Source organism: Triticum urartu, chromosome 7A (assembly GCF_056163025.1).
Source record: "Triticum urartu cultivar PI428250 chromosome 7A, HENAU_Tu73, whole genome shotgun sequence".
In the NCBI taxonomy this organism is placed as follows: domain Eukaryota; kingdom Viridiplantae; phylum Streptophyta; class Magnoliopsida; order Poales; family Poaceae; genus Triticum; species Triticum urartu.
The window spans coordinates 689,585,181-689,610,592 of NC_141879.1; the positions used below are offsets into that span (position 1 = coordinate 689,585,181).

The 25,412-nt window shown below is 45.0% G+C and overlaps 1 protein-coding gene across 1 annotated transcript; it reads left to right on the forward strand.

Annotated features, from left to right (window-relative positions):
* Positions 1-21,077: 21,077 nt before the first annotated feature.
* Positions 21,078-22,854, forward strand: LOC147961556 (uncharacterized). The gene is made up of 2 exons (XM_087538003.1): positions 21,078-21,304; positions 21,393-22,854. The coding sequence occupies exons 1-2, from the start codon at positions 21,078-21,080 to the stop codon at positions 22,852-22,854; spliced, it is 1,689 nt and encodes a 562-aa protein (XP_087394129.1).
* The last annotated feature ends 2,558 nt before the right edge of the window (positions 22,855-25,412 follow it).

The window sequence follows — 25,412 nt, forward strand, 5'->3', positions numbered from 1 at the left end:
GCGTGGAGATCATCGCCGCGGGCCATGTGGATATGAAGGAGATAATCCTCGATCCATACCGCAGGATCTGTTGTGCCATCATATGATTCGATGTTTACGGGTTTGAAACCCTCGGGGATTTGATGATCCATTACTTCATCTGTGAAGCATAGTGGGTGTGCGACGCCTCTGTACTGGGCTATATCACGACGTAGCTCCAATGAGCTATGTCTACTGTGTTCGGCCCTACCGGATTTGTGTCCGGCATGACGGTTACTGTCTCGAGTCGTGGGGCGCCCACGCGATCCGTAGATTGATCTTGTTTGCCTTGCCTTGTCCTCCAACATATCTCGCAGGTCTGGCGCATTTTCCCGTGCCTTGGTACGGGGTGTGGCTTGAGTGGAGGGCCGAGAGGCCTCTCTCTCGCGGCCACGAGGTGGCCGATCAGCCGTATCAAGTGCTGGTGATGTAGGTTTAAGTGCTTCCTCCTCTAGTCGGGGTAGTACCCTGCGCTTTGGGTAGCTCTTGGAGGGGCGTTCGAGTTTATGCTCTTTGGCCGCAAGGACTTCAGTCCATCTGTCGACTAGCAAATCTTGATCAGCTCTAAGCTGTTGCTGTTTTTTCTTGAGGCTTCTTGCCGTGGCCATAAGCCTGCGTTGAAAATGCTCTTGCTCGACGGGATCCTCTGGCACGACGAATTCGTCATCGTCGAAGCTTGCCTCGTCTTCGGAGGGAGGCATACAATTATCGTCCTCGACCTCTCTGTCTGCCGCTCTCTCATGAGGGCTGGCTTCTCCATCCTCCTGTGCTGAATCTTGCTGGAGGTGGTTTTCTTCGGCACTCTCCGAAGTATTATTATCTCCTGTGCTGGAATCACCGTATTTGCTTTGGCGGGATTTTGAGCGGCGCCGCTGACGCCAGCGCTTAGGCTGTTTCTTGGAGGGGTCATCCTCCGCTGTTCCATCGCCATCTCCTTCTTTTGGGGTGTCCACCATGTATATGTCATATGATGAGGTGGCTTTCCAGGGCCCAATAGGCGCTGGTTCTTCATCGTCTCCTGCATCGGCGTCCATACCGTCGATGTCTTCGGAGTCGAAATCGAGCATGTCGGTTAAATCGTCGACAGTGGCTACAAAGTGGGTGGTGGGTGGGCTTTGAATTTCTTCATCGTCCGTATTCCAACCTTGCTGACCGTAGTCCGGCCAGGGCTCTCCTGATAAAGAGAGAGACTTTAGTGTCTTCAGAATATCGCCGAAAGGCGAGTGCTGAAAGATGTCCGCGGCAGTAAACTCCATGATCGGCACCCAATCGGATTCGATCGGCAGGGGCGCGGAGGGTTCGGAGTCCGGAGAGGAGTCCGGCTCCTTGGCGTCACGAGTCTCGCGGAGTGCGTGGCTGGTGTTCGGCTTGATCGCCATTGAGATCGCAGCCCCTGAGGCGGCGTCCAACCACCCATCCTCGATCGGCGCAGTTGGCTCCGAATTAAGGGTCGAAGCCGATGCGGGTGCGGCCTCCAGGGTACTGTTCGGCGGTAGAGCTAGATCATGCTCGTCGTGACAGTGCGGCGGGCTCGGCAGTGGCTCGAATCCGTCGAGGATCAAGTCCCCGCGGATGTGAGCCGTGTAGTTTAAACTTCCAAATCTGACCTGACGGCCAGGGGCATAGCTTTCGATCTGCTCCAAATGGCCAAGTGAATTGGCCCGCAGTGCGAAGCCGCCGAAGACGAAGATCTGTCCGGGGAGGAAGGTCTCACCCTGGACTGCATCGCTATTGATGATCGTAGGAGCCATCAAGCCTGACGGCGACGACACAGAGGAACTCTCAATGAAAGCACCAATGTCGGTGTCAAAACCGGCGGATCTCGGGTAGGGGGTCCCGAACTGTGCGTCTAGGCCGGATGGTAACAGGAGGCAAGGGACACGAAGTTTTATCCAGGTGCGGGCCCTCTTGATGGAGGTAAAACCCTACGTCCTGCTTGATTAATATGCGAGCCCTCGCGTGGATCGCGTATTGGCTTATGTGCGACGTTGTTTGCCACTCTATGTTGGTCGTGAGGTCGTCTATCCGGCCGAATGGCCATTTTAATTTATGGTTGCGGGGGATCTAAGGCCTCCTCATCGAATTCAGGTAGCAACATCCGCTTCGGGTAGCTCTTGGTGTGGCGATTACCGCCATACTTTGCCACTGTGTTGAGTACTTTACTCCATCTGATTCTGAGTGTGTCTTGCGCAGCCTTGAGCCTTTGCTTCTGCTTTTTTAGACTCCTCGTTGTGGCAACAAGCCTTTGATGGGCATTCTGTTGCTCCAGGTGTCTGTCCGGTGTGAGGTCGTCCGGATTATTATCTTTGACAGAGTCGGGTTGTTCCCTTTGATTCTCCATGTTGCCGTGGTCCGGTGATTGTTCACCCTGCTCTAACGCTGGGTCTATATGATCGTTGTTTCTGCCAAGGCAGGATTTGGGGCGGGGCTTACGCCGCTGCTTTGACTGCTTCTCGAGGGGACAATCCTTCGTTGCGTCCTTCCGTTCCTCGTCATCGTTTTCTTTTGGTGTGTCCACCATATATACGTCATGTGATGAAGTGGGCGTCTGGTGCCTTGTGGGCAGTGGTTCCTATTCGTCTCCTGCATCGTCGTCCATACCGTCGATGTCTTCGGAGTCAAAGTCGAGCATGTCGGTTAAATCATTGACAGTGGCTACTAAGTGGGTGGTGGGTGGGCGACAAATTTCTTCGTCATCCGCATCCCACTCCTGCTGGACATAGTTCGGCCAGGATCCTCCTGACAAGGAGAGAGACCTTAATAAGTTCAGTACGTCGCCGTAGGGCGAGCGCTGAAAAATATCCGCGGAGGTAGACTCCATGATCGGCGCCCAATTGGATTCGATAGGAACGGGCGCAGGCGGTTCGGAGTCCGTGGCCGGAGAAGGATCCGGCAGTTTGACAACACGGCTCTCGTGAAGGGAAAGGTCGATATTCGGCTCGATCGCCGCTGAGGATACGGCCTCCGTGACGGGGTTTATCCACCCGTCCATGGATGGCACAACTTGCTCCGAATTGAGGCTCGGAGCGGCTGCCTGTGCGATCTCCTGAATGCGGTCTGATGGCAGAGCTAAATCATACCCCTCGTGTCCTCGTGGCGCACAAGGCCTGGACTGCATTGCTATCGATGATCGTAGGAGCCATCAAGCCTAATGGCGAAGACACAGAGGAACTCTCAATGAAAGCACCAATGTCGGTGTCAAAACCGGCGGATCTCGAGTAGGGGGTCCCGAACTGTGCGTCTAAGGCGGATGGTAACAGGAGGCAGGGGACACGATGTTTTACCCTGGTTCGGGCCCTCTTGATGGAGGTAAAACCCTACGTCCTGCTTGATTTATTCTTGATGATATGGGTATTACAAGACTAGATCTACCACGAGATCGGAGAGGCTAAACCCTAGAAGCTAGCCTATGGTATGATTGTTGTTCTATATGTTGTCCTACGGACTAAAACCCTCCGGTTTATATAGACACCGGAGAGGGTTAGGGTTACACAAAGTCGGTTACAATGGTAGGATATCTACATATCCGTATCGCCAAGCTTGCCTTCCACGCCAAGGAAAGTCCCTTCCGGACACGGGACGAAGTCTTCAATCTTGTATCTTCATAGTCCAGGAGTCCGGCTGAAGGTATAGTCCGGCCATCCAGACACCCCCTAATCCAGGACTCTCTCAATGATGAAAACTAGCTTGATGATAATTCCCATGTGTCCTCGGGAGCGCTTTCCTTTATATAAGAGTTTGTCCAGGCTTGTCCTTTGCTACAAAAAGGATTGGGCCACCTTACTTCCCCTTGTTTACTTTATTTACTTGTTACCCATTATGAATTACCTTATCACAAAACTATCTGTTGCCGATAATTTCAGTGCTTGCAGAGAATTCCTTACTGAAAACTGCTTGTCATTTCCTTCTTCCCCTCATTAGGTTTGACACTCTTACTTATCGAAAGGACTACGATAGATCCCCTATACTTGTGGGTCATCAAGACTCTTTTCTGGCGCCGTTGTCGAGGACTGAAGCGCTTTGGTAGGTAGAATTTGGTAAGGAAAAATTTATATAGTGTGCTGAAATTTACTGTCACTTGTTACTATGGAAAGTGATCCTTTGAGGGGCTTGTTCAGGTTATCTTCACCCCGACCAGTAGAGCAAAGAGTTGCTCCTCAACCTAATGAACCTACTGAAAATGTTTACTTTGAAATTCCTTCGGGTATGATAGAGAAACTTCTAGCTAATCCTTTTACAGGAGATGGAACATTACATCCCGATATGCACCTAATCTATGTGGATGAATTAAGTTTGTGGATTATTTAAGCTTGCAGGTATGCCCGAGGATGTTATCAGGAAGAAGGTCTTCCCTCTATGTTTGAATGGAAAGGTAAAGACATGATTTAAGCTATGTGATGATATTGGATCATGGAACTACAACCGATTGAAATTGGAATTTCATCAAAAGTTTTATCCTATACATCTGGTTCATCGTGATCATATATCGCGAAGGAGAAAGTGTCACTCAAGCTTGGGGGAGGCTTAAGTCAATTTTATATTCATGCCCCAATCATGAGCTCTCTAGAGAAACTATTATCCAAAAAATTATGCTCGGCTTTCTCTCAATAATCGCTCCATGCTCGATACTTCTTGTATTGGTTCTTTTATAATGAAGACTATTGAATTCAGATGGGGTTTACTGGAAAGAATTAAACGTAACTCTGAAGATTGGGAACTCGATGAAGGTAAGGAATCAGGTATAACACCTAAGTTTGATTGTGTTAAATCTTTTATGGATACCGATGCTTTTCGTGAATTTAACACTAAATGTGGACTTGACTCTGAGATAGTAGCTTCTTTATGTGAATCATTTGCTAGTCATGTTGATCTCCCTAAGGAGAAGTGGTTTAAATATCATCCTCCCATTGAAGTAAAGGTAGTTGAACCTATTAAAGTTAAATAAAAGACTATCACTTATAATGTTGATCCTATTGTTCCTTCCGCTTATATTGATAAACCACCTTTCCCTGTTAGAATAAAGGATCATGTAAAGCTCCAACTGTGGTTCGTAAGAGTAATGCTAGAATATCTACACCCTTTGAGAAAATTAAAGTTGAACCTAGTATTGCTATGGTTAAGGATCTCTTGGTCAATAATATTTATGGGCATGTTATTTACTTATGTGATGAAGCTGCTAGAATTGCTAGACACGATACTAAAAATAAACATAGACCTGTTGTTGGTGTTGGGGAACACAGTAATTTCAAAAAAAATCCTACGCACACGCAAGATCATGGTGATGCATAGCAACGAGAGGGAAGAGTGTTGTCCATCTACCCTGGTAGACTGTAAGCGGAAGCATTTTGACAACGCGATTGATGTAGTCGTACGTCTTCATGATCGACCGATCCTAGCACCGAAGGTATGACACCTCCGTGATCTGCACACGTTCGGCACGGTGACATCCCACGAACTCACGATCCAGTTGAGCTTCGAGGGAGAGCTTTGTCAGCACGACGGCGTGATCAAGGTGATGATGATGCTACCGGAACAGGGCTTCGCCTAAGCACCACTACGATATGACCGAGGTGGATTATGGTGGAGGGGGCACCGCACACGGCTAGAAACAATCAACTTGTGTGTTCTAGGTGCCCCTGCCCCCGTATATAAAGGAGCAGGGGGGAGGCCGGCCGGCCTTGGGGCGCGCCAAGGAGAGGGGGGAGTCCTCCTCCTAGTGAGAGTAGGACTCCCCTTTCCTAGTTAAACTAGGAAGGAGGAAGGGGAAAGGAAGAAGAGGGAGAGAGGGAGGAAAGAGGGGGCGCCGCCCCCCTCCTTGTCCAATTCAGACTCCCAAGGGGGGGCGGCCAGCCCTAGGCCTTCTGCTCTCTCTCCCACAAGGCCCATGTTGGCCCATTAGTTCCCCCGGGGGTTCCGATAACCCCCCCCCCCCCCCCCGGCACTCTGATAAATATCCGGTGACCCCCAGAACTCATCTGGTGTCTGAATATAGTCGTCCAATATATCAATCTTTATGTCTCGACCATTTCGAGACTCCTCGTCATGTCCGTGATCACATCCAGGACTCCGAACTATCTTCGGTACATCAAAACACATAAACTCGTAATACCGATCGTCACCGAACGTTAAGCATGCGGACTGTCGGGGATATACCCCGCGGTATGACCCGGCCAGATGTATAACCCGGCCGGACTTGGCGACTCACTAATGACCCGCCCTGACTGAACGACTCACTAAGTGATCCGCCCGAGCCTGACGACTTATGGGTGACCAGGCAAGCGGATCAAAGGAGCGACAAGACCCGGGGGCCCAAGAGGCTCAAGGCCCAGAAGGCCGGCTACGTTATGGTAGGCCGGCTTAAGAGGAAAGGCGTGAGGAATATCTCCTTTACGAGGAAGCAAGACCCGGACTTGTAATCAACTTGTAAGAGAAGATAGACTAATCCTAGTCCTACTAGGACTCCACATGTAACCCGCCCCTCTAACTTATATAAGGAGGGGCAGGGCTCCCCAAGAGGGACAGGCAACAAGAAACAATATCTAGGGCTAGACACCAAGAGGAGAGCCGGCTTACGGCGACTTCCTCATAATCATAATGAGACCTAGCCACAAACAGCATGTAGGGTTATTACCGGATGATGTTTCCCGGGGCCCGAAGCTGTCTAAATCCTCGTATTGTGTGTTGAGTCTCTCGATTCCGCTCAACCCCATCAAGCTACCACATAGATGCGTTGGCCTCGCGACTAAGTCCTTACACTAGAACATCTGCCGTGACAATTCCACGACACGGACCCTACGGGTTTGAGAACTATGTAGACATGACCGAGACATGTCTCCGGTCAATAACCAATAGCGGAACCTGGATGCTCATATTAGCTCCTACATATTCTATGAAGATCTTTATCAGTCAAACCGCTTAACAAGATACATTGTTCCCTTTGTCATCGGTATGTTACTTGCCTGAGATTCGATCGTCGGTATCTCAATACCTAGTTCAATCTCATTACCGGCAAGTCTCTTTACTCGTTTTGTAATGCATCATCCCGCAACTAACTCATTAGTCACATTGCTTGCAAGGCTTATAGTGATGTGCATTACCGAGAGGGCCCAGAGATACCTCTCCGACAATCGGAGTGAAAAATCCTAATCTCGATCTATGCCAACTCAACAAACACCATCGGAGACACCCGTAGAGCACCTTTATAATCACCCAGTTACGATGTGACATTTGGTAGCACACAAAGTGTTCCTCTGGTATTCGGGAGCTGCATGATCTCATAGTCATAGGAACATGTATAAGTTATGGAGAAACCAATAGCAACAAACTAAACGATCATCGTGCTAAGATAACGGATGGGTCAAGTCAATCACATCATTCTCTAATGATGTGATCCCGTTAATCAAATGACAACTCATGTCTATGGTTAGGAAAAAAGTGCATTGAATACTATGAGAAGTTTGATTCCTTATGATTGTTTTTGAGACATGAGGATGGTGATATTAGAGTCATGCTAGTGAGTAATTGTGGATTGTAGAAATAATTATGTTAAAGTTTGTGATTCCTGTAGCATGCACGTATGGTGAACTGTTATGTGATGAAGTTGGAGCATGATTTATTTATTGATTGTACTCCTTATGAGTGGCGGTCGGGAACGAGCGATGGTCTTTTCCTACCGATCTATCCCCTAGGAGCATGCGTGTAGTACTTTGTTTCGACAGCTAATAGACTTTTGCAATAAGTATGTGAGTTCTTTATGGCTAATGTTGAGTCCATGGATTATACGCACTCTCACCCTTCCACCATTGATAGCCTCTCTAGTACCGCGCAACTTTCGCCTGTACCTTACACCCACCATATACCTTCCTCAAAAGAGCCACCATAACTACCTATGATGGCATTTCCATAGCCATTCCGAGATATATTGCCATGCAACTTTCCACCTTTTCATTTATTATGACACGCTTCATCATTGTCATATTGCTTTGCCTGATCATGTAGTTGACATTGTATTTGTGGCAAAGCCACCTTTCATAATTTTATACATGTCACTCTTGATCATTGCACACCCCGGTACCCCGCCGGAGGCATTCATATAGAGTCATATATTTGTTCTAGTATCAAGTTGTAATTATTGAGTTGTAAAGTAAATAAAAGTGTGATGATCATCATTATTAGAGTATTGTCCCATGTGAGGAAAGGATGATGGAGACTATGATTCCCCCATAAGTCGGGATGAGACACTGGACGAAAAAAAGAGAAAAAAGAGGCCAAAGAGCCTAAAATAAAAAAAATGAGAGAAAAAGAGAGAAGGGCAATGCTACTATCCTTTTACCACACTTGTGCTTCAAAGTAGCACCATGATCTTCATGATAGAGAGTCTCCTATTTTGTCACTTTCATATACTAGTGGGAAATTTTTGTTATAGAACTTGGCTTGCATATTCCAATGATGGGCTTCCTCAAATTGCCCTAGGTCTTCATGAGCAAGCGAGTTGGATGCACACTCACTTAGTTTATTTTTGAGCTTTCATACACTTATAGCTCTAGTGCATCTGTTTCATGGTAATCCCTACTCACTCACATTGATATCTAGCCCGTTAATACGCCTAGTTAATGTGAGACTATCTCCTTCTTTTTGTCTTCTCCACAACCACCATATTCTATTCCACCTATAGTGTTATATCCATGGCCCATGCCCATGTATTGCATGAAAGTTTAAAAGGTTTGAGAATATCAAAAGTATGAAACAATTACTTGGCTTGTCATCGGGGTTGTGCATCATTTGAATATTTTGTGTCATGAAGATGGAGCATAGGCAGACTATATGATTTTGTAGGGATAACTTTCTTTGGCCATGTTATTTTGAGAAGACATGATTGCTTTATTAGTATGCTTGAAGTATTATTGTTTTTATTTCAATATTAAACTTTTGTTTTGAATCTTATGGATATGAATATTCTTGCCACAATAGAGAAAATTACATTGATAAATATGTTAAGTAGCATTCCACATCAAAAATTCTGTTTTTGTCATTTACCTACTCGAGGACGAGCAGGAATTAAACTTGAGGGTGCTTGATACGTCTGATGACCCACAAGTATAGGGGATCTATCGTAGTCCTTTCGATAAGTAAGAGTGTCGAACCCAACGAGGAGCGGAAGGAAATGACAAGTGGTTTTCAGTAAGGTATTCTCTGCAAGCACTGAAATTATCGGTGACAGATAGTTGTATGAGGAGATAATTCGTAACGAGTAACAAGTAACAAAAGTAAACAAGGTGCAGCAAGGTGGCCCAATCCTTTTTGTAGCAAAGGATAAGCCTGAACGAACTCTTATATAAAGCAAAGCGCACCCGAGGACACATGGGAATTGTTGTCAAGTTAGTTTTCATCATGCTCATATGATTCGTGTTCGTTACTTTGATAATTTGATATGTGGGTGGACCAGCGCTTGGGTGCAGCCCTTCCTTAGACAAGCCTCCCACTTATGATTAATCCCTCTCGCAAGCAGCCGCAACTACGAAAGAAGAATTAATATAAATCTAACCATAGCATGAAACATATGGATCCAAATCAGCCCCTTACCAAGCAACGCATAAACTAGGGTTTAAGCTTCTGTCACTCTAGCAACCCATCATCTACTTATTACTTCTCAATGCCTTCCCCTGGGCCCAAATAATGGTGAAGTGTCATGTAGTCGACGTTCACATGACACCACTAGAGGAAAGACAATATACATCGCATCAAAATATCAAACAAATACCAAATTCACATGACTACTTATAACAAGACTTCTCCCATGTCCTCAGGAACAAACATAACTACTCACAAAGTATGTTCATGTTCATAATCAGAGGAGTGTTAATTATCATTAAGGATCTAAACATATGATCTTCCACCAAATAAACCAACTAGCATCTACTACAAGGAGTAATCAACACTACTAGCAACCCACAGGTACCAATCTGAGGTTTTGAGACAAAGATCGGATACAAGAGATGAACTAGGGTTTGAGAGGAGATGGTGCTGATGAAGATGTTGATGGAGATTGACCCCCTCTCGATGAGAGGATCATTGGTGATGACGATGTCTTCGATTTCCCCCTCCAGGGAGGCCCGGCAGAACAGCTCCGCCGGAGCCCTAGATTGGTTCTGCCCAAGTTCTGCCTCGAGGCGACGGCGCTTCGTCTCGAAAGCTTCCTTCTGTTTTTTTCCAGGTCAAAACACATCATATAGTAGAAAATCGGCATCCGGGGCCTGCCAGGTGGCCCACAATGCTACATGTCCCCGGTCAGCTTCGGCAACATGGCGTGCAATAATTGCGGGAAGAGAGGCTCTTGATGTTGTCTTAATAAAATGAATTGGTGATGGTACCTCTGTCTCTGCATAGAATGACAAATGGATACCAGGCACTATTTCCATGAAGCCCTTGTTGAAGCCAGCCAATACCAATGTAGACAGAGTTGCAGATTTGATAGATACAGATTTGGTATGTGGAGGCAACAACTCGTTCGTGACACATTCATTGCACCTGATGCGGAGGCGATCCTTAATATTCCTATCAGTGTGAATGGAGGTGAGGACTCTCTAGCTTGGGCTTTTGAGAAGTCAGGCAACTACACTGTTAAATCGGCGTACCGTATTCTTGTGACTCAGAAAGAGCCTTTAGCTCTCGAGGAAGGATGGCTACCGGCACCTCAGAGGATGATAAACAGATGTGGAATGCCTTATGGAAGCTCAACGTTGTTCCCAAAGTGTGTGTATTCTGGTGGAGGGTCCTTCGTGGAATTCTTCCCGGCGAATGCACCCTGAAGAGACGACACATAGCAGAAACTGACAGATGTAAAATCTGTCTTGCGATGGGAGAAGACCTAAAATATGCATTGATTCACTGCTCACATGCATCCAGATTTTGGGACGAAGCTAAGGCGTGGTTTGGGATCAGTCTCCCGCGACTACACCCTGCCACTTGGGCCAGGGATATCTTATGTGATCAACGATTCACTAACAGAGATCGAGCCATCATTATTATACGGTAATGTGGAGTGTTTGGCACTCACGGAACCGAGTGAAGCACGGTGAAGACGCTCTGGATCCTGTGAATGCAGCAAGAAGGACCAAACAAGCCATGGCGATTCTTGAGTTGCCCAGAACTACGCCGTTGATGCTTCCGGGGCATGGCTGGAGGCCTCCGGAACAAGGCGTAATCAAGATATCTACAGATGGTGCGCTGAATTTTGCTGACGACCAAGGAGGAGGTGGTGGTATTGCTCGTTCGGACACTGCCCTACTCGCGGCGTGGTGCAAACCCTACCCAGACATCTCTGACCTGTTCGTTATGGAAGCTTCTTCTATCCAAGGTTTTGGTTACCGGTCGAAATTTCAAGATTTCCCATGGTTACCGCGTATTTCCGTGCCCCTCGGTAAATCGCCATACCGAGCAAAAAATACCATTTTTCTGAAATTTTTGAATTTAAACACTCGATTTACAGTAAAGTACGTAGGATCTAAATAATGCCATGAGAGTTGGTTCTGGCATGTTGGTAGCAACCTAGTTCCTGTTTTGAGAGGTCTCTGGTTTGAATATTCGTTCATTCACTTATTTGAATTCAAAATTCAACTATAAAATTCGCTTGAAATATTCTCGGTATTTTTTGATATTTCTCGGTAACCGTGGTAACCACATTTACCCGTCCCCCTCGGTAAAATTGCCTCATTCGGTAACCAAAACCTTGCTTCTATCCAAGATGGTGCCAAATTCGCCAAGCTGAGAGGTTTTACGCATGTGATAATGAAGACTGGTTGTCTGGAGTTTGTTTCACTCTGGAACACTCGCCACAATTCTCGTTCGATTGTGGCTCCTATTTTAGATGAAATTGGAGAGCTAGCTAGGGATTTTATCCTGTTTGATATTCATCATGTAATCATGTCAGCAAACATTTCGGCTCATCTTTGTGCTAAACGTGCTTGCACTTTAAATATGACCGAATGCTGGCTTGAAAATACTCCAAGCTTTCTAATGACCAGCATGTTGGCTGATTGTCCTAGGAGTGCTTTCTTTTAATAAAGCTCTTTAAATTGCCTGCAAAAAAAACATTATAGGATTCAGCAGCCAAAAACTTGGCCAGCGGGCGGCATGCCTGCATGCCCCGCCCGGCTGCTTTTGGCGGTAGTAATGCTGAAGTCAACGCCGCTCAGATGCATGGCAGGGCCGTGGTGGCCGGCCCCTTCCCTGTGACTATGAGGCCGGTGGCGCTACGGTCCAGGACGTACGTGGCCGGCAATCCCGCCATTGCCGCCGCCGCGCATGCCGCTGTGGTGTTCCCGTCTCGAAGGGGACGAAGGAAGAGACGTGAACGGCGCACGGCGGCTGAGTACGCCTGCGCGGATGTAAGTGCACGTGCTGGCAGTGCTGCGGCTGGTGCTCGAACGTGACACGGTATGGAGTGGCAAGCATGCATGGCATGCCCGGCCCGTGCCGCTCCTGCCGGTGGCAACGCTGAAGTCAGCACCGATCAGACGCATGGGAGGGCCGTTGGCCGGCCGGCCCCTCCCCTCGCTCTCTGATATGTTTCTCCTCCTGTGAGGCTGGTGCGGTCGAGGACATAATAAGCGGGCGGCAATCACGCCATGCTGGCCGGCGTGCACGCCGCTGCGGTGTTCCCGTTTCCAAAGGACGAGACGAACGCACATGGCTGTTATCAACATGACTTTTTATGAGGGGGCTCGGTACGAGCCCTTAGCTACTACCGGCCCGGCTGCTTTTGGCGGTAGTATTTCTCAAGGACTGAGAAATATAGCTGTTTCCAAGTGGATGCTAAGAAATGTCTGATCTGAACATCGAGATTTGAGCAAATGCGAAGAGGTAGCGAAGTCTTCTTCATTGCTATCAGTATCCGCTGAGTAGATACAGAACTTTTCTTTTTGCGAAAAGAGTAGATATAGAACTACTTTTTAAAGTTTTTTTAACCTCTCTTTTTTTAGGAAATGCCGTCATGGCTTGATTGGGCTTTCCATTTTTACAGAGAAATCAGATTGTTTTCCTAATGCGTCCATGCGGGCCAAGCCGGCCCCAGGTACTCACCACATATTATGCGAAAAAAGGGTACTCACCATATAAAATAAACAAAGCAAATACACTCTACGCCCAGCAAGTCCTGGTAAAAAAACAAAGCAAATACATTCCAGGCCCAGTGGGCCGCAAGCGTATCAAGGAAAGACCTGGGCGGGAGAACTCATATCTTGGGAGTTAAACTGAGCTAATTAAGTAGGGAGTTAAACAAGTGCATGCACCCAGTCACATCCCATGTTGGGAGGAGATGTTTTCGTCGATTACGAAAATGTCTGTGACAACTTCATCAATTTTAAAATATTATGTCAGCTCAGTATCTCGAATGTGCTCGTGTGTGCACGTGTTCATAGGAAGGAGTCCATGTGGCATTTGCGGTTGTAATGTGTTCAAAAAAAAGTAATGCACCATATAACACGCCTAAAAGAATTGCGCCACGGAGGAATGAATGTATGTACGGGCGTGCGATGAGTAGCAGATCGGCCGGCTGGCTGCCCGGCGTTGCGCCCGCGGACTGCGGCGTCGCCGGCCAGCACGTACGTACCGTACGGTTGACTCGCTAAACGCGTGCGCGGCTACGCAACAGTGACGCGGCCCGGCCTGTCACCTACGTACGTACGTGCATGCATGCACGGGCCGCAGCTGTGGCTTGGATAGCAAGCAAGCAAGCACTGTTGGTGTTGGAAAACTAGCGCAACAACGCACGCCTGCACAGTGCTCACGCTACACGGACAACACTATACGTGCATCCGAGTTGCGAGTTGCGACTTGCGAGAGGGACATACATCGATCACTGCAATCACTGCCGTATCGCCAAGACCATGCACTACGTTCTCCCACTGTTCACGGCTCGCCATTTCCGGGTCGACGCCGCCGGCCAGCCGGGGGCGCGCGCGTAGAGCCGCTCGATCTAGCAAATAAACGCCGGGCGTCGAACCGCGCCAGAGACAAGCCAAAAACATGCACGTACGATCGGCGATGGCGCGCGCGTGGGTGGCAATTGATGGGAAGACCCCGGGCGCGGCAGGCCGACAGAGGAATTGAAGCCGCGAACTGTTCACTCGACCGAGTTAAACCAGGCCACAGATAATGAGTCAATCAGTCAATCCGAACACGCGATCGCGACGTCACGTCGATCAATCCCCTCGATCCAAAGGTCCAATCGTGTCTTTTTTGTTTTTTCAATCGTGTTAACGGTTTTGTTGAAATCATGTGTGATGGTACGTAAGTTGCCCTTTGGGGCAGCCCTAGCAGCCGTTTGATCTCACTTGAACGCGACATCTTGCCCGCTAGACCATGTATTTATATACATTCGTAATAATGTTGTCAAATAAGATATATTTTTTTGCAGGATTGTCAAATAAGATTTTGACACACTCAAATCGTAGGTATTTTATTCTTATGCATACATATATAACATATCACTCCTCAATTGCCTGAAATGCCAAATCGTGTCAGTTTATTCTTGTGGGACGGAGAAGCAGCCCCTCGTGTCCGAGTCGGGAGCCACGCCACCGCCCATGGCATCCCGGCAAGGCCTCGTTAGGAACGAGCCAGAGCCGGCAACGATGTGGTGGGCTACAACATCGTGGGTGGCCAGTCAAAGGCTTGACAGGTTTGGGTGGACTGGCCTTTTTCCATGTCAGCCGCTGGTCGGATTGGACGAAGCCCAAGCTGGAGAAGGGACGTCATGGAGTCTAGTGCCGTTACCGGTGAGGGTTCGGACATGACAGCGCCGAAGGCCGTGAACGGAGGAGAGGGTTGGATCAAGGTGCGTTGCCGGGATAAAATGGAAAAAGAAGATTATCTAACTGTTTGTTGCCAAATCAACTAAAACTGGGGAAAATCAGTCGGCCTGGCGTTTAGGCAGTGCCATAAAATATGGATAACAGAAATTGATGCCAATCATGTTGCAATTTTGGTCCATCCCTTGCCCTCCATGCACCATGGAGTATTTTGGCTGAGCATGCATATATGCGCCACACGTTTGCATGATACAGTATAAATGTACTCCCGAATTAACCAAATTTATGCTACACTTGAATGTGCTGTCATAGCCTTTGGAGGCAGCCGAATCGGCCAAACCATATGGTTCGAGCTCCCAACCTCCAACAAATGGAGGAACTCAACTAACCACTAGAGCTGACAACTGTTGCTGAACAAGTGAACCGCAAAACGTTTAAGCACTAAATACATCGCAGAATCCAAAAAAATGAATTTTCTGAAAAGTGAAGGAATCTTTAAAAATCTAGAAATGTTTGAAGGTCTGACATTTGAACAACTCGAACAAATTTTGAAATTCTTTTTTCTTAAAGTGTGAACATTTTTTGATAGGAACAATTTATAAAAATCATGGACATTTTCTCAAAAAGGCAAACATTCTTTGAATTTTGAGAACAAAATTAATAGTGGCAACATTTTTTGAAATTTTGAACAATTTTGCGAAAGCACAAACAATTTTTAAAATTACCTAACATTTTTTGAACATGCAAATATTTTTTTACGTTTCGGAAAAAAAATTAAAACCATAAAAAATTTCAAATCCCCCAAAATAATTTAATTTATGTAAAAAAATAACCGAAAAGGAATGGCAGTGTGACAGATCAAACACCGTAACTCCTGCTATTAATCGTTTTTCACTAGCCACACGAACTAATAAGCTTTAACTTCTAACTAAAAACACAGACTACATGAACTACCGGTTGTTTTCTCACTTTTTCTTTTTCTTTTTTCAGTTGTTTTTATTTCTTTTCATTTTTTCGGTTTACCTTTTTGATTTCTTATTGTGCTTTCAAAAAATGCTCCTTCTTTTTAATTTTTTGTTATACATGAATTTATCTTTATATGTTTTGTATTTATATTGAATTTTTTTAAAACGGGAACGTTTTTTGAAAAAAATTGCTTTTTTTAGTTTTGTCGATAAAAAAGGCTGATAAATGGCCGAACGTGTCGCAACTTGCATACAATGTCAGAAGTCGTTCAAACTTGCATTGATGCCTATCATGGGCATGCCCACCTAGCGACACAAGTTGAGATCATTTCAAGGATATCCAAAAACACCACGTTCAACGGAGCATGTTCGGGTAGACAAAGGGTCTGTTTGAGAGCACACTTTTTTTTCAAGATCCTTGAAATGGCCTCAATTTTTCTCCATGGCCTTGTATGAAAAACTCAAGGCACAATGCCAAGTTGTTTTGGTTTCGACAAATTATGCATTTCTGGAGTTTTCCTAGTAAAACAAGGCCGATAAAATTGTCGAATGTGTCGCAACTTACATACGGTGTCGGAAATCCTTCAAACCAGAGATGGATGCCTACCATGAACATGATCACCTTCTTGCAAAAGTTGGGATCATTTGAAAGATGCCAACAAATAGACCATGTTCAATGAAGAGTGTGCGGGTAGGCTAGAAGAGTCCGTTTGAGAGCACCTCGTTTCTCGACATCTCTTAACTATAGTTAATTTTTTTTCATGGCCTTGTTTGACCAATTCAAGTCACCCTGCCATGTTGTTTGGATTTTTGACAAGTTTTGCATTTTCTGGAGTTTTCTCGGTGCAAAAAGGCTGATAAATGGCCGATCGTGTCGCATCTTGCATACGGTGTCAGAAATCATTCAAACCTGACATGTATGCCTACCATGGGCATGCTGACCTACTTGAAGTTGGGATTATTTGAAAGATGTCCAAATAGACCATGTTCAACAGTGAGTGTCCGGGTAGGCCAGAAGGGTCCGTTAGGAAAAAATTGTTTCTTGACATCCCTTAAATGACCCCAATTTTTTAAATGGCCTTGTATGACCAGTCAAAGGCACCATGCCCAGTTATTTTGTTTCTCGACAAGTTTTGCATTTTCTAGAGTTTTCTCGGTTAAAAAAGGCATGCCCACCTGCTTGCAACCAAGCATGGTCAGACATATCGCAACTTGCATACGTTGTCGAAAGTCATTCAAACCAGGCATGAATGCCTATCATGGGCATGCTGACCTGCTTACAAAAGTCGGGATCATTTCAAGGATGTTCAAAAATGGACCATGTTCAACAAAGAATGTTTGGGTCCATTTGAGAACACGTTGTTTTCCGACATTTGTCGGATGGCTTCAAAAAAAAATCACCAATTTCTATGAGTAATTTAAGGCATCATGCCAAGTTATTTGAGTTTTTGACAAGTTTTGCATTTTTTGGGGTTTTCTCGGTGAAAAAGCGTCGATAAATGGTCGGACTTGTCGCAACGTGCAATCGATGTCGAAAGTCGTTCAAACTAGTCATGGGTGCCTCATATGTATGTACCATCCTATTGCAAGAATTTGGGGTCATTTATCTATAGTCTAAAAAACCACCTGTTTTTTTGGTGAGAACTAAAAAACCACCGGTTGAGACAAGTGTGCATTTGGAATTCCGAACAATGTTTCAAATTTTTAAACATGGCGCAATTTTTTGAAGGATTTGATTTTTTGCATATTTTCAAACATTGCTTGCTTTTAAGAATTTATTCACAATATTCAAGAAATGTAAAAAAAATCAAAAGCTGTCTGGAGTCTGCGTTGTATTTGGGGTGTTTTTTGCTTTGTTTCCTGGGAATTGCAAACCTGATCTGGTCATCCCTAAAATCTTCCTGGAAGGTGTTTGGATGGTGTCCTGAAAAGGTTAATGTTTTTTTTGCGGGTGTGAAAAAGTTAATGTTTGGCTGGTCTGGCAGTTCTAAATGTGTGATTAGCTCGGGCTAGTGAAAAAAACAAAATAAAGAAAGCAGGTTGAGTCCAATCATGTGCGATGAGCAGCATGGCCAACCCTGTGAATATTTTTTAACTACTAGTGGACAAAGCAGTAAGCTCAGGCAGGAATCAATCCGACATACACTAGCTTGCCTGCCCAGGCAAAACTGCCCACCGTTTTCAGGCATTGTGTCAAGGCCTTTAACCAAAATACCCCTTAATTCTTAACCTTGCACGTTCCATTTTTCTTTATTGAACAGTTGTTAGCTCAACTGGTAGCTGTGATGCACCAGCAACGTGGAGGTCGGAGGTTCAAATAGCCGATTGTTGGCCTTATTGTTAAGGCTCTTTCCAACCGAATTTGGTGTCGATCTGATGTGATAAAAGGAAAACTACCATTAATTTGTCAGACTGGTCGTAATGATAGTATCATATCTAGTATCATGCATGCTAACTAGACTATTTTACTGAGGTGACATAGAATTAAATGAAAAAAGAGAGTGTTAAGTATCATATCATGATACTGTATCATATTAAATGATATGCTACTATGTGTCATGCATGGCAATAAATAAAGTTACCTATGATACTAATATATGATATTGTGCATTACGAAGGTAGTATCATATCTTAATATCATGTGCATGATATTAAGATATGATACTACCCATTACAAGCAGCCTCGTGTATTTCTTTATCGATCAAGGACAAGAACAATGAGGAATGCAATAAAACAAGAGCAGAGGTCGATTGATGCACCATTAAGGCCGAAACCACTGCGGTGAGTAAATATTTTTGCAGCCCCGCGCAATTAATACTCATGAAGACATCCTAATTACTACTACTACGAGATCACTGCGAAGATCTTCTGCCCTGATATATTTGCTGCATGCATCGATCCTGCATGCCTGTCGGATATATAGATAGCTGCTGCTGCACTGGCTCAGTACGTACTAGTACATCCTGGAGCCAATTTACGCGCAGGGGAATATATTCAATCTATCAATCAATATACAATACACGTACATATCATTAGCCCCAGGGGAAATCCGCGCGAGAAATTTGTATCCTAGCCTGCCAGCCGCAGGGTAATTGCCATTTGCCACCTTGTAGTACGTGCCTGGAGACGTATAGTACTCCACATATATTTGTTTAATCAGTTTAATAAGACTGGGTCCTGCGTCTTGTTCTTGTGTGTCTCAAACAAAGGGCCCGGTGCACAGTTAAAATGAAGTAGCTGTGAGGTAATTGTTCGTTGGACCTACCACCTGCTGAGCACTGGCTGGCTCCAAATGGTTTCAGAGAGTTCACTCCATACTCCAGAGTACGTATGAGATGAAGGCCGTGTGGTTGTGCGTGGATAGGTGCATGCACTGATACACACATACGTACTCCAACTTTAAAAGGTTCCCAAAACAGTTGTTACTGCTATGCTAGAAGTACATCACTGCTGACTACTGAGTACTGACCATGTGACCATGCACAGGGTAACAAAACGTTACCCCGTGGACGAAGTACGATCGATCGAACACGTGTACGGTTCGCCGAACACACTGTGCAAATACATCAGTAAAAAAGAAATTGAGCCATGCATGGAGAAACTCCTGCTGATGCAGTGAGGAGACTTAATGACAAGTACGTACTGTACTCAGGATCGTGTATATACATGTCTTGCCATTATGGCATCATGCAAATGTATTAAACCATACGTGCTACGTGCACCTACCTACGTTCTAACGGTTCCCATGTGCCGGCCGGCCCAGTGGCGGATTCACCGTACGGGCACCCTGGGCACGTGCCCGGGCTCGATCCCGTCGGTGTTCTCAACTATAGCGATCTTTCCTAGCCATCGCATGCCTAAAAACGCAAAGAAACACGAAAAAACGATGGAAAATATGTAAACTTTTCTAACTGGGCCAGTTTGGGTGTTTTATGCAGTTTGGGCCTTACTCATACCAGCTAAGCAATCAGATGGGCCACAACAGCCAATAGGCCTTGTTTGCTCGATCAATCCACGCACTGAAGAAGAATCGAACGATCCATCAACAAGTCGCCTGTTCGTCTGCGTACGCAGGAACGCGAGACCTAGTCGTGTCCTACCATCTGCTGCGCAGCTGCGCCTCCAAGGCGGCGATGGCGTGAGGTAGACTGCCGCCAGCAGCCAGATCAATGTCGGACGACAAGATTAGAAGAGGATTAGAAATGACGCACGGCCGGGCCTCGGCTCTGACTCCGGTGGGCGACGGTCAAGATCAGAAGCGTAAGCGGGGGCGCCAAGGCGGCGAATCGTCCGGTACCACCAGTGGGAATTCAACTCCGGCTGGATCGGACGTTGGGTCTTCACCGTCGACACTAGCGAACACTCAACCTGTTCAAGAAGCATCCAGTAGCAGACTGCCAACAATTAGGGCTAGAGGCAAGCGACAGCTAGGTGAGTTATATTTGTAATTTAAGAAGTTGTGCATTGGATTGCTTGCGGACTCTAATTATGCTCGTTAAAATTTCAGAGTTGAGCAGATTTTTTGTTGACACTAGAAGAAATTCACAAGTGGAACCACCACAAGACCCACAACCAAGTGATGTTCATGAACATGGTGACGACGTGATAGATGAGGTTCAGAACTGGATTGAGCAGGAAATGCTGGATGATGACGATGATGATGATGATGATGAGGTGAATTTTGAGGACAAGGACGATGATGAGTTTAATCCGGCTGAAATTGTGTGTGATCCCGCTCATAGGCAACAAAATGCTGATTATCATCCGAATATTCAAGATCAGGTGAGAAGAGCATACATATTGAAGGGTCCAACCCGACCAACTGTCAAATTTGATCGCAAAAAAATTGGTAGCAAGAACCGTGCATTTTCTAAAAATTGGTATAAGAATTATGATTGGTTAGAATATAGTGTGTCCGAGCAAGCTGCATTTTGTTTCTATTGCTTTCTTTTTAAGCAACCAGGAAGTAGTACACATTTTGGTTATGATGTCTTCACCAAAAAAGGATTCAGGGATTGGAAGCATGCATATCAGGCATTGCCTGTTCATGTTGGTGGGGTAAATAGTGCGCACAACAAGGCAAGATTGCATTATGATGATTTTCGTAATCAAAGGCAAAGCGTGTCTAGTAACTTTGCTAGGTCAACCAAGGAGTCTGAAGTACTTTACAAAATTCAGTTGCACACTTCTCTGGGTTGTGCAAGATATCTCATTGCTCAAGGCTTGGCTTTTCGTGGGCATGATGAAAGTTCAACTTCACTGAACAAGGGTAACTTCCGTGAGATGGTAGATTGGCATAAAGCTAGAGATGAGAAAGTGAGGCATGCTTTTGACCATGGTAGTAGAAACTGCAAGATGCTTGCTGCTGAAATTCAAAAAGATCTTGCAAAGTGTTGCGCAGAAGAGGTCACCAAAGCAATCATGAGAGAAATTGGTGATAAGAAATTCTCTGTGCTTATCGATGAATCACGTGATATATCTGTCAAAGAGCAAATGGCGGTGATGTTGAGGTTAGTAGTGGTTTATTATCCATTTTAATTGTTATTTCATAGTTGTTTTCTACTTTTATTTAACCTTGTTACAAAAATCTTGATGTAGGTATGTCAATGATAAAGGGAAGGCCGTGGAACGATTTCTCTCTCTGTACCATGTCAGTGAGACTACATCAGAGGCACTAAAGGTAGCTCTTGTTGACATTCTTGATCATCATAAGTTATCCATTCATAGTCTACGAGGGCAAGGATATGATGGAGCTTCAAATATGAGAGGTGAATTTAATGGTTTGCAAAAGAAAATTCTTGATGAGAACCCTTATGCCTTTTATGTGCATTGCTTTGCACATCGTTTACAATTGGTGGTTGTCTCGGTCGCTAGTTGTTGCTCCTATATTCATGATTTGTTTGAATATGTCTCCTTAATTGTGAGCACAACTACTGTATCTTGCAAGAGAAGGGATTCACTGAGGGAGGAACGTCATCAAAATATCTTAGATCAGCTTGAGAGCGGTAAGATATTTAGTGGAAGAGGTTTGAACCAAGAAACAAATTTAGCAAGACCCGGGGATACTAGATGGGGTTCACACCATACAACTTTGCTTCGTTTGAGTCAAATGTGGAAGTCGGTCATATATGTGCTTCGTGAGGTCAATGATGAAGGGCGCGGACCGTCTCAAGCGGCGGGTTTGATAGAGATAATGGAGAGTTTCAAATTTGCTTTCGTATTGCATCTTATGATAAAGTTGCTTGCTATCACAAATGAACTCTCACAAGTCTTGCAGAGAAAAGATATAAACATTGTTAATGCCATTGAACTAGTTGGTGATGTCAAAGCTCGGTTGGCCTCTATGAGAGAAAGTGGTTGGGAAAGCTTGTTCGATGAAGTCCAACACTTTTGTGTCACCAAAGGTATTCCGGTGCCCGGTATGAATGAAAGAATACCGGTCCGAGGTCGTTCAAGGCTTGATGGTGTGACTTACACCAATCTTCATTTCTATCGAGTTGAGATCTTCTATGTTGCCATTGACAAGATATGCACTGAGATGAATCATCGCTTTAATGAAGCATCTTCAAATATAATAGTGGCCTTCTCATGCCTTCATCCAAAAAATTCCTTCTCCAAGTTTGATGTTGACAAGCTTGCTAGCTTAACTGAAGTTTATCATGGAGATTTCTCTAGTGGTGATCGTGCAATCATAAGAGACGAACTTCAGACCTACATTCTTTATGTACGAAGGCATGAGGCCTTTTCTTCTTGTAAAGATATTGAAAGTTTAGCTACAACGATGGTTGAAACTGAGAAACATTTGGTTTTCCCACTGGTGTACAGAATCATAGAGTTGGCTTTGTTATTGCCAGTCTCAACGGCATCGGTCGAAAGAGCTTTCTCGGCAATGAAGATTATCAAATCTAAATGGCGCAGCAAGATGAATGATACATGGTTTAATGACTTGATGATTTGCTACACCGAGCGGGAGATTTTTAAAGGACTTGATGATGATGCTATTATTAAACGGTTTCAAGCCATGAAGTATCGGAAAGGGCAATTGCCCAGGTCCAATTAGCATATCACTGGTACGCTCCATTCTATCTAATGTGTTTAATTTCAATGAAAATTATATAAATTATTAATGTGTTTTATCTTGTAGATTCTCTTGTGTGCACAAGGATGAACGTTGGAGATTGGACTATTGTTGTTGAGGTGTCGAAAGGTTAGGTTGTGTGACTAGTGTTTGGAGAGTTATTTGGTATTGTATTCCTGTTTTTATTTACTTCTATGATCTATAAAAAATTAGTGTGTATATTGCACATGACATTTATCCAAATATATGATACTTATTGTGTCTGATAGACAAAAGTAAATTTTAGCTTACGGCGTGTCCGGGCTTTAGCAATTTGCTGGCTCCGCCACTGGGCCGGCCCCTGCGCCGATACCAAGTTGGCACGTACACGTACGCGTAAGTAAGTGCATTTCGATCGGTTTCCCGCGTTAAGGCCACGGCCGGCTACGTGTGTGCGTGCGTACACCATGCGTGCACGTGATGCGATCATGGGGGTGCGTGTCTTGGGCTAGCTAGCTAGCTCGACCGACCGATCAATATATAATGCACCTACGTACGTACCGTCGACAAGTATATACTCGCGTAAATATAGGATCTATGCGTATGTCGCACACTGTAGATCGACGTATGACCCCTAGCAACCTCTAGCTACCCTATGGCTACAAAAGTTACTCCAGTATTGATGGTCAATGAAGTTCATATGATGGAACCATCGGTTGATATGCACTGGCGTATCTAACGATATGTATGCATGGATCTGTGAACAGTGGACTTGCTTGTGCTAGGGCAAAGGACGCGCTACTCCGGCCGCCGCCACCTAGCCTAGCCCCGACTTAACTGCCTCTGAGGCCAAATCTCTGTGAAGAGGATCCTGCCCCCACGGAATTCAATGGTAATGTAACTAATGCATGCATCCAGGCATGTCAGCATGTAGTTCCAGTTAATAATGTCGTAATGATATCTACCGTTGATCCATCCAGCTTTGTCTCCTTGTCCTTATTTTCTTTCCTTTGTTTCTTGCATACAAATACCAGGAGAGATAGTCGTTAGGCCCGGCCAATTTAAAATTGTGTGTGTGTGTGTGCGCGAGAGAGAGAGAGAGAGAGAGAGAGAGAGAGAGAGAGAGAGAGTACGTCGTGCGTACATGGAAGCCATACATGGTGTACAAAGTAGTGGGATCGATGGAACATGCGCACGCGATGACATGCAAGTCAACGAGCAGCTAGCTAGGCAGCCATTCATGCATGCAACGCAAGCTTAAATACCAAACATCGATGGATACATTTGGGTGTACGTTTGCACGAAAGATCCATTGGTGGCCGACGACATGAATAGACAATTAATCATCGAGCAATGTCGCCTACACCACGTGCATGCGTACGTCGTACGTGCGCGATCATTCCTTTGGCGCGTGTACGTGGTAACCACACGCAAGCACGTAGTACTACTACGCATGTCCGTACACGTATGTAGAGCAGCTGCTCGATGTGGTTCTGCCATATAATATTCTAGTCTGTGTGTTTCTAAGCTCCGAGATGTCATGTTAATTTGTTTTAAGGGATGCGACGAACATCACGCATACATGCTACGCCAATTACTATAGTACTCCCACCGTCCCATAATATAAGAATATTTTTAACATAGTGAAATCTTTAAAAGTATTATATTTAGAAATCTCTAGTAATTAGCGTAGCATGTACTATAGTTAAAAATGTTCTTATATTATGGGACGGTGAAAAACATATACTCCTTTTGTTCCTAAATCCGTATGTAGTTCATAGTGAAATCTCTAAAAGTATTATATTTAGAAACATAGGGAGTATATATTTTCTTGTGCGGCATCCAAAGGGGACTTCATGAATATTTATATGTTTTTCCTCTTATAGGATGTGGTGTGTGTTTCCTATTTGATCATGTGCTTCTATAATCATGGGATCCAAAGAGCCTCTCCTTAAACACACACAATATAAATTTTGGTTTTGCTAAGTTTCAATCGACTGAAATGTCCTTTGACTTGCGGTTGTTTCTGTGTAATTTGCGGTTTTCACCAAATTGAAGTTGTTTTTTTTAATAGACGAAGACGTCAGAAATCTCAATCAACCGTGCCCTAAGGGAGCACAGCAATTAGAGAGACGGTAACCGATTGTGTGGCACTGTACAATAAGCAACTAAACAAATGATCAAGAGATCTCAATCAACTGAGACCAAGGAAAACTCATTTGTTGAGACTTAGCAAAACCCTAAAAATTGAGTGTGAATCAGCATAATTATTCTTGATCCCTGTGATTCAAACGTGATTAAAGGACACATGTATATGTGTAATGTGTTTGTGCGTGGGGTGTGCGTGCGGTGTACGTGATCTGCGTGTGTGGCCATGTTTTCCATGTAATAAAGAGTTCAGGTAAAACATATAAGTGGGTACGAAGGCGTGCATAAAAAACATCTGCTTCAGTTGTGCAGCTTGCCATGTATATATACGTTTTTTTTTCGAAAAGGGGGAGCTCCCCGGCCTCTGCATCAGAGTGATGCATACGGCCATCTTATTGACCAAAAAACAAAAT

Bases quoted from the DNA above. Each gene is read 5' to 3' on its own strand.
- LOC147961556 (XM_087538003.1), top strand. From the start codon at position 21,078: ATGGTAGATTGGCATAAAGCTAGAGATGAGAAAGTGAGGCATGCTTTT. The intron at 21,305-21,392 runs GTTAGTAGTGGT...ATCTTGATGTAG, and splicing joins CAAATGGCGGTGATGTTGAG to GTATGTCAATGATAAAGGGA.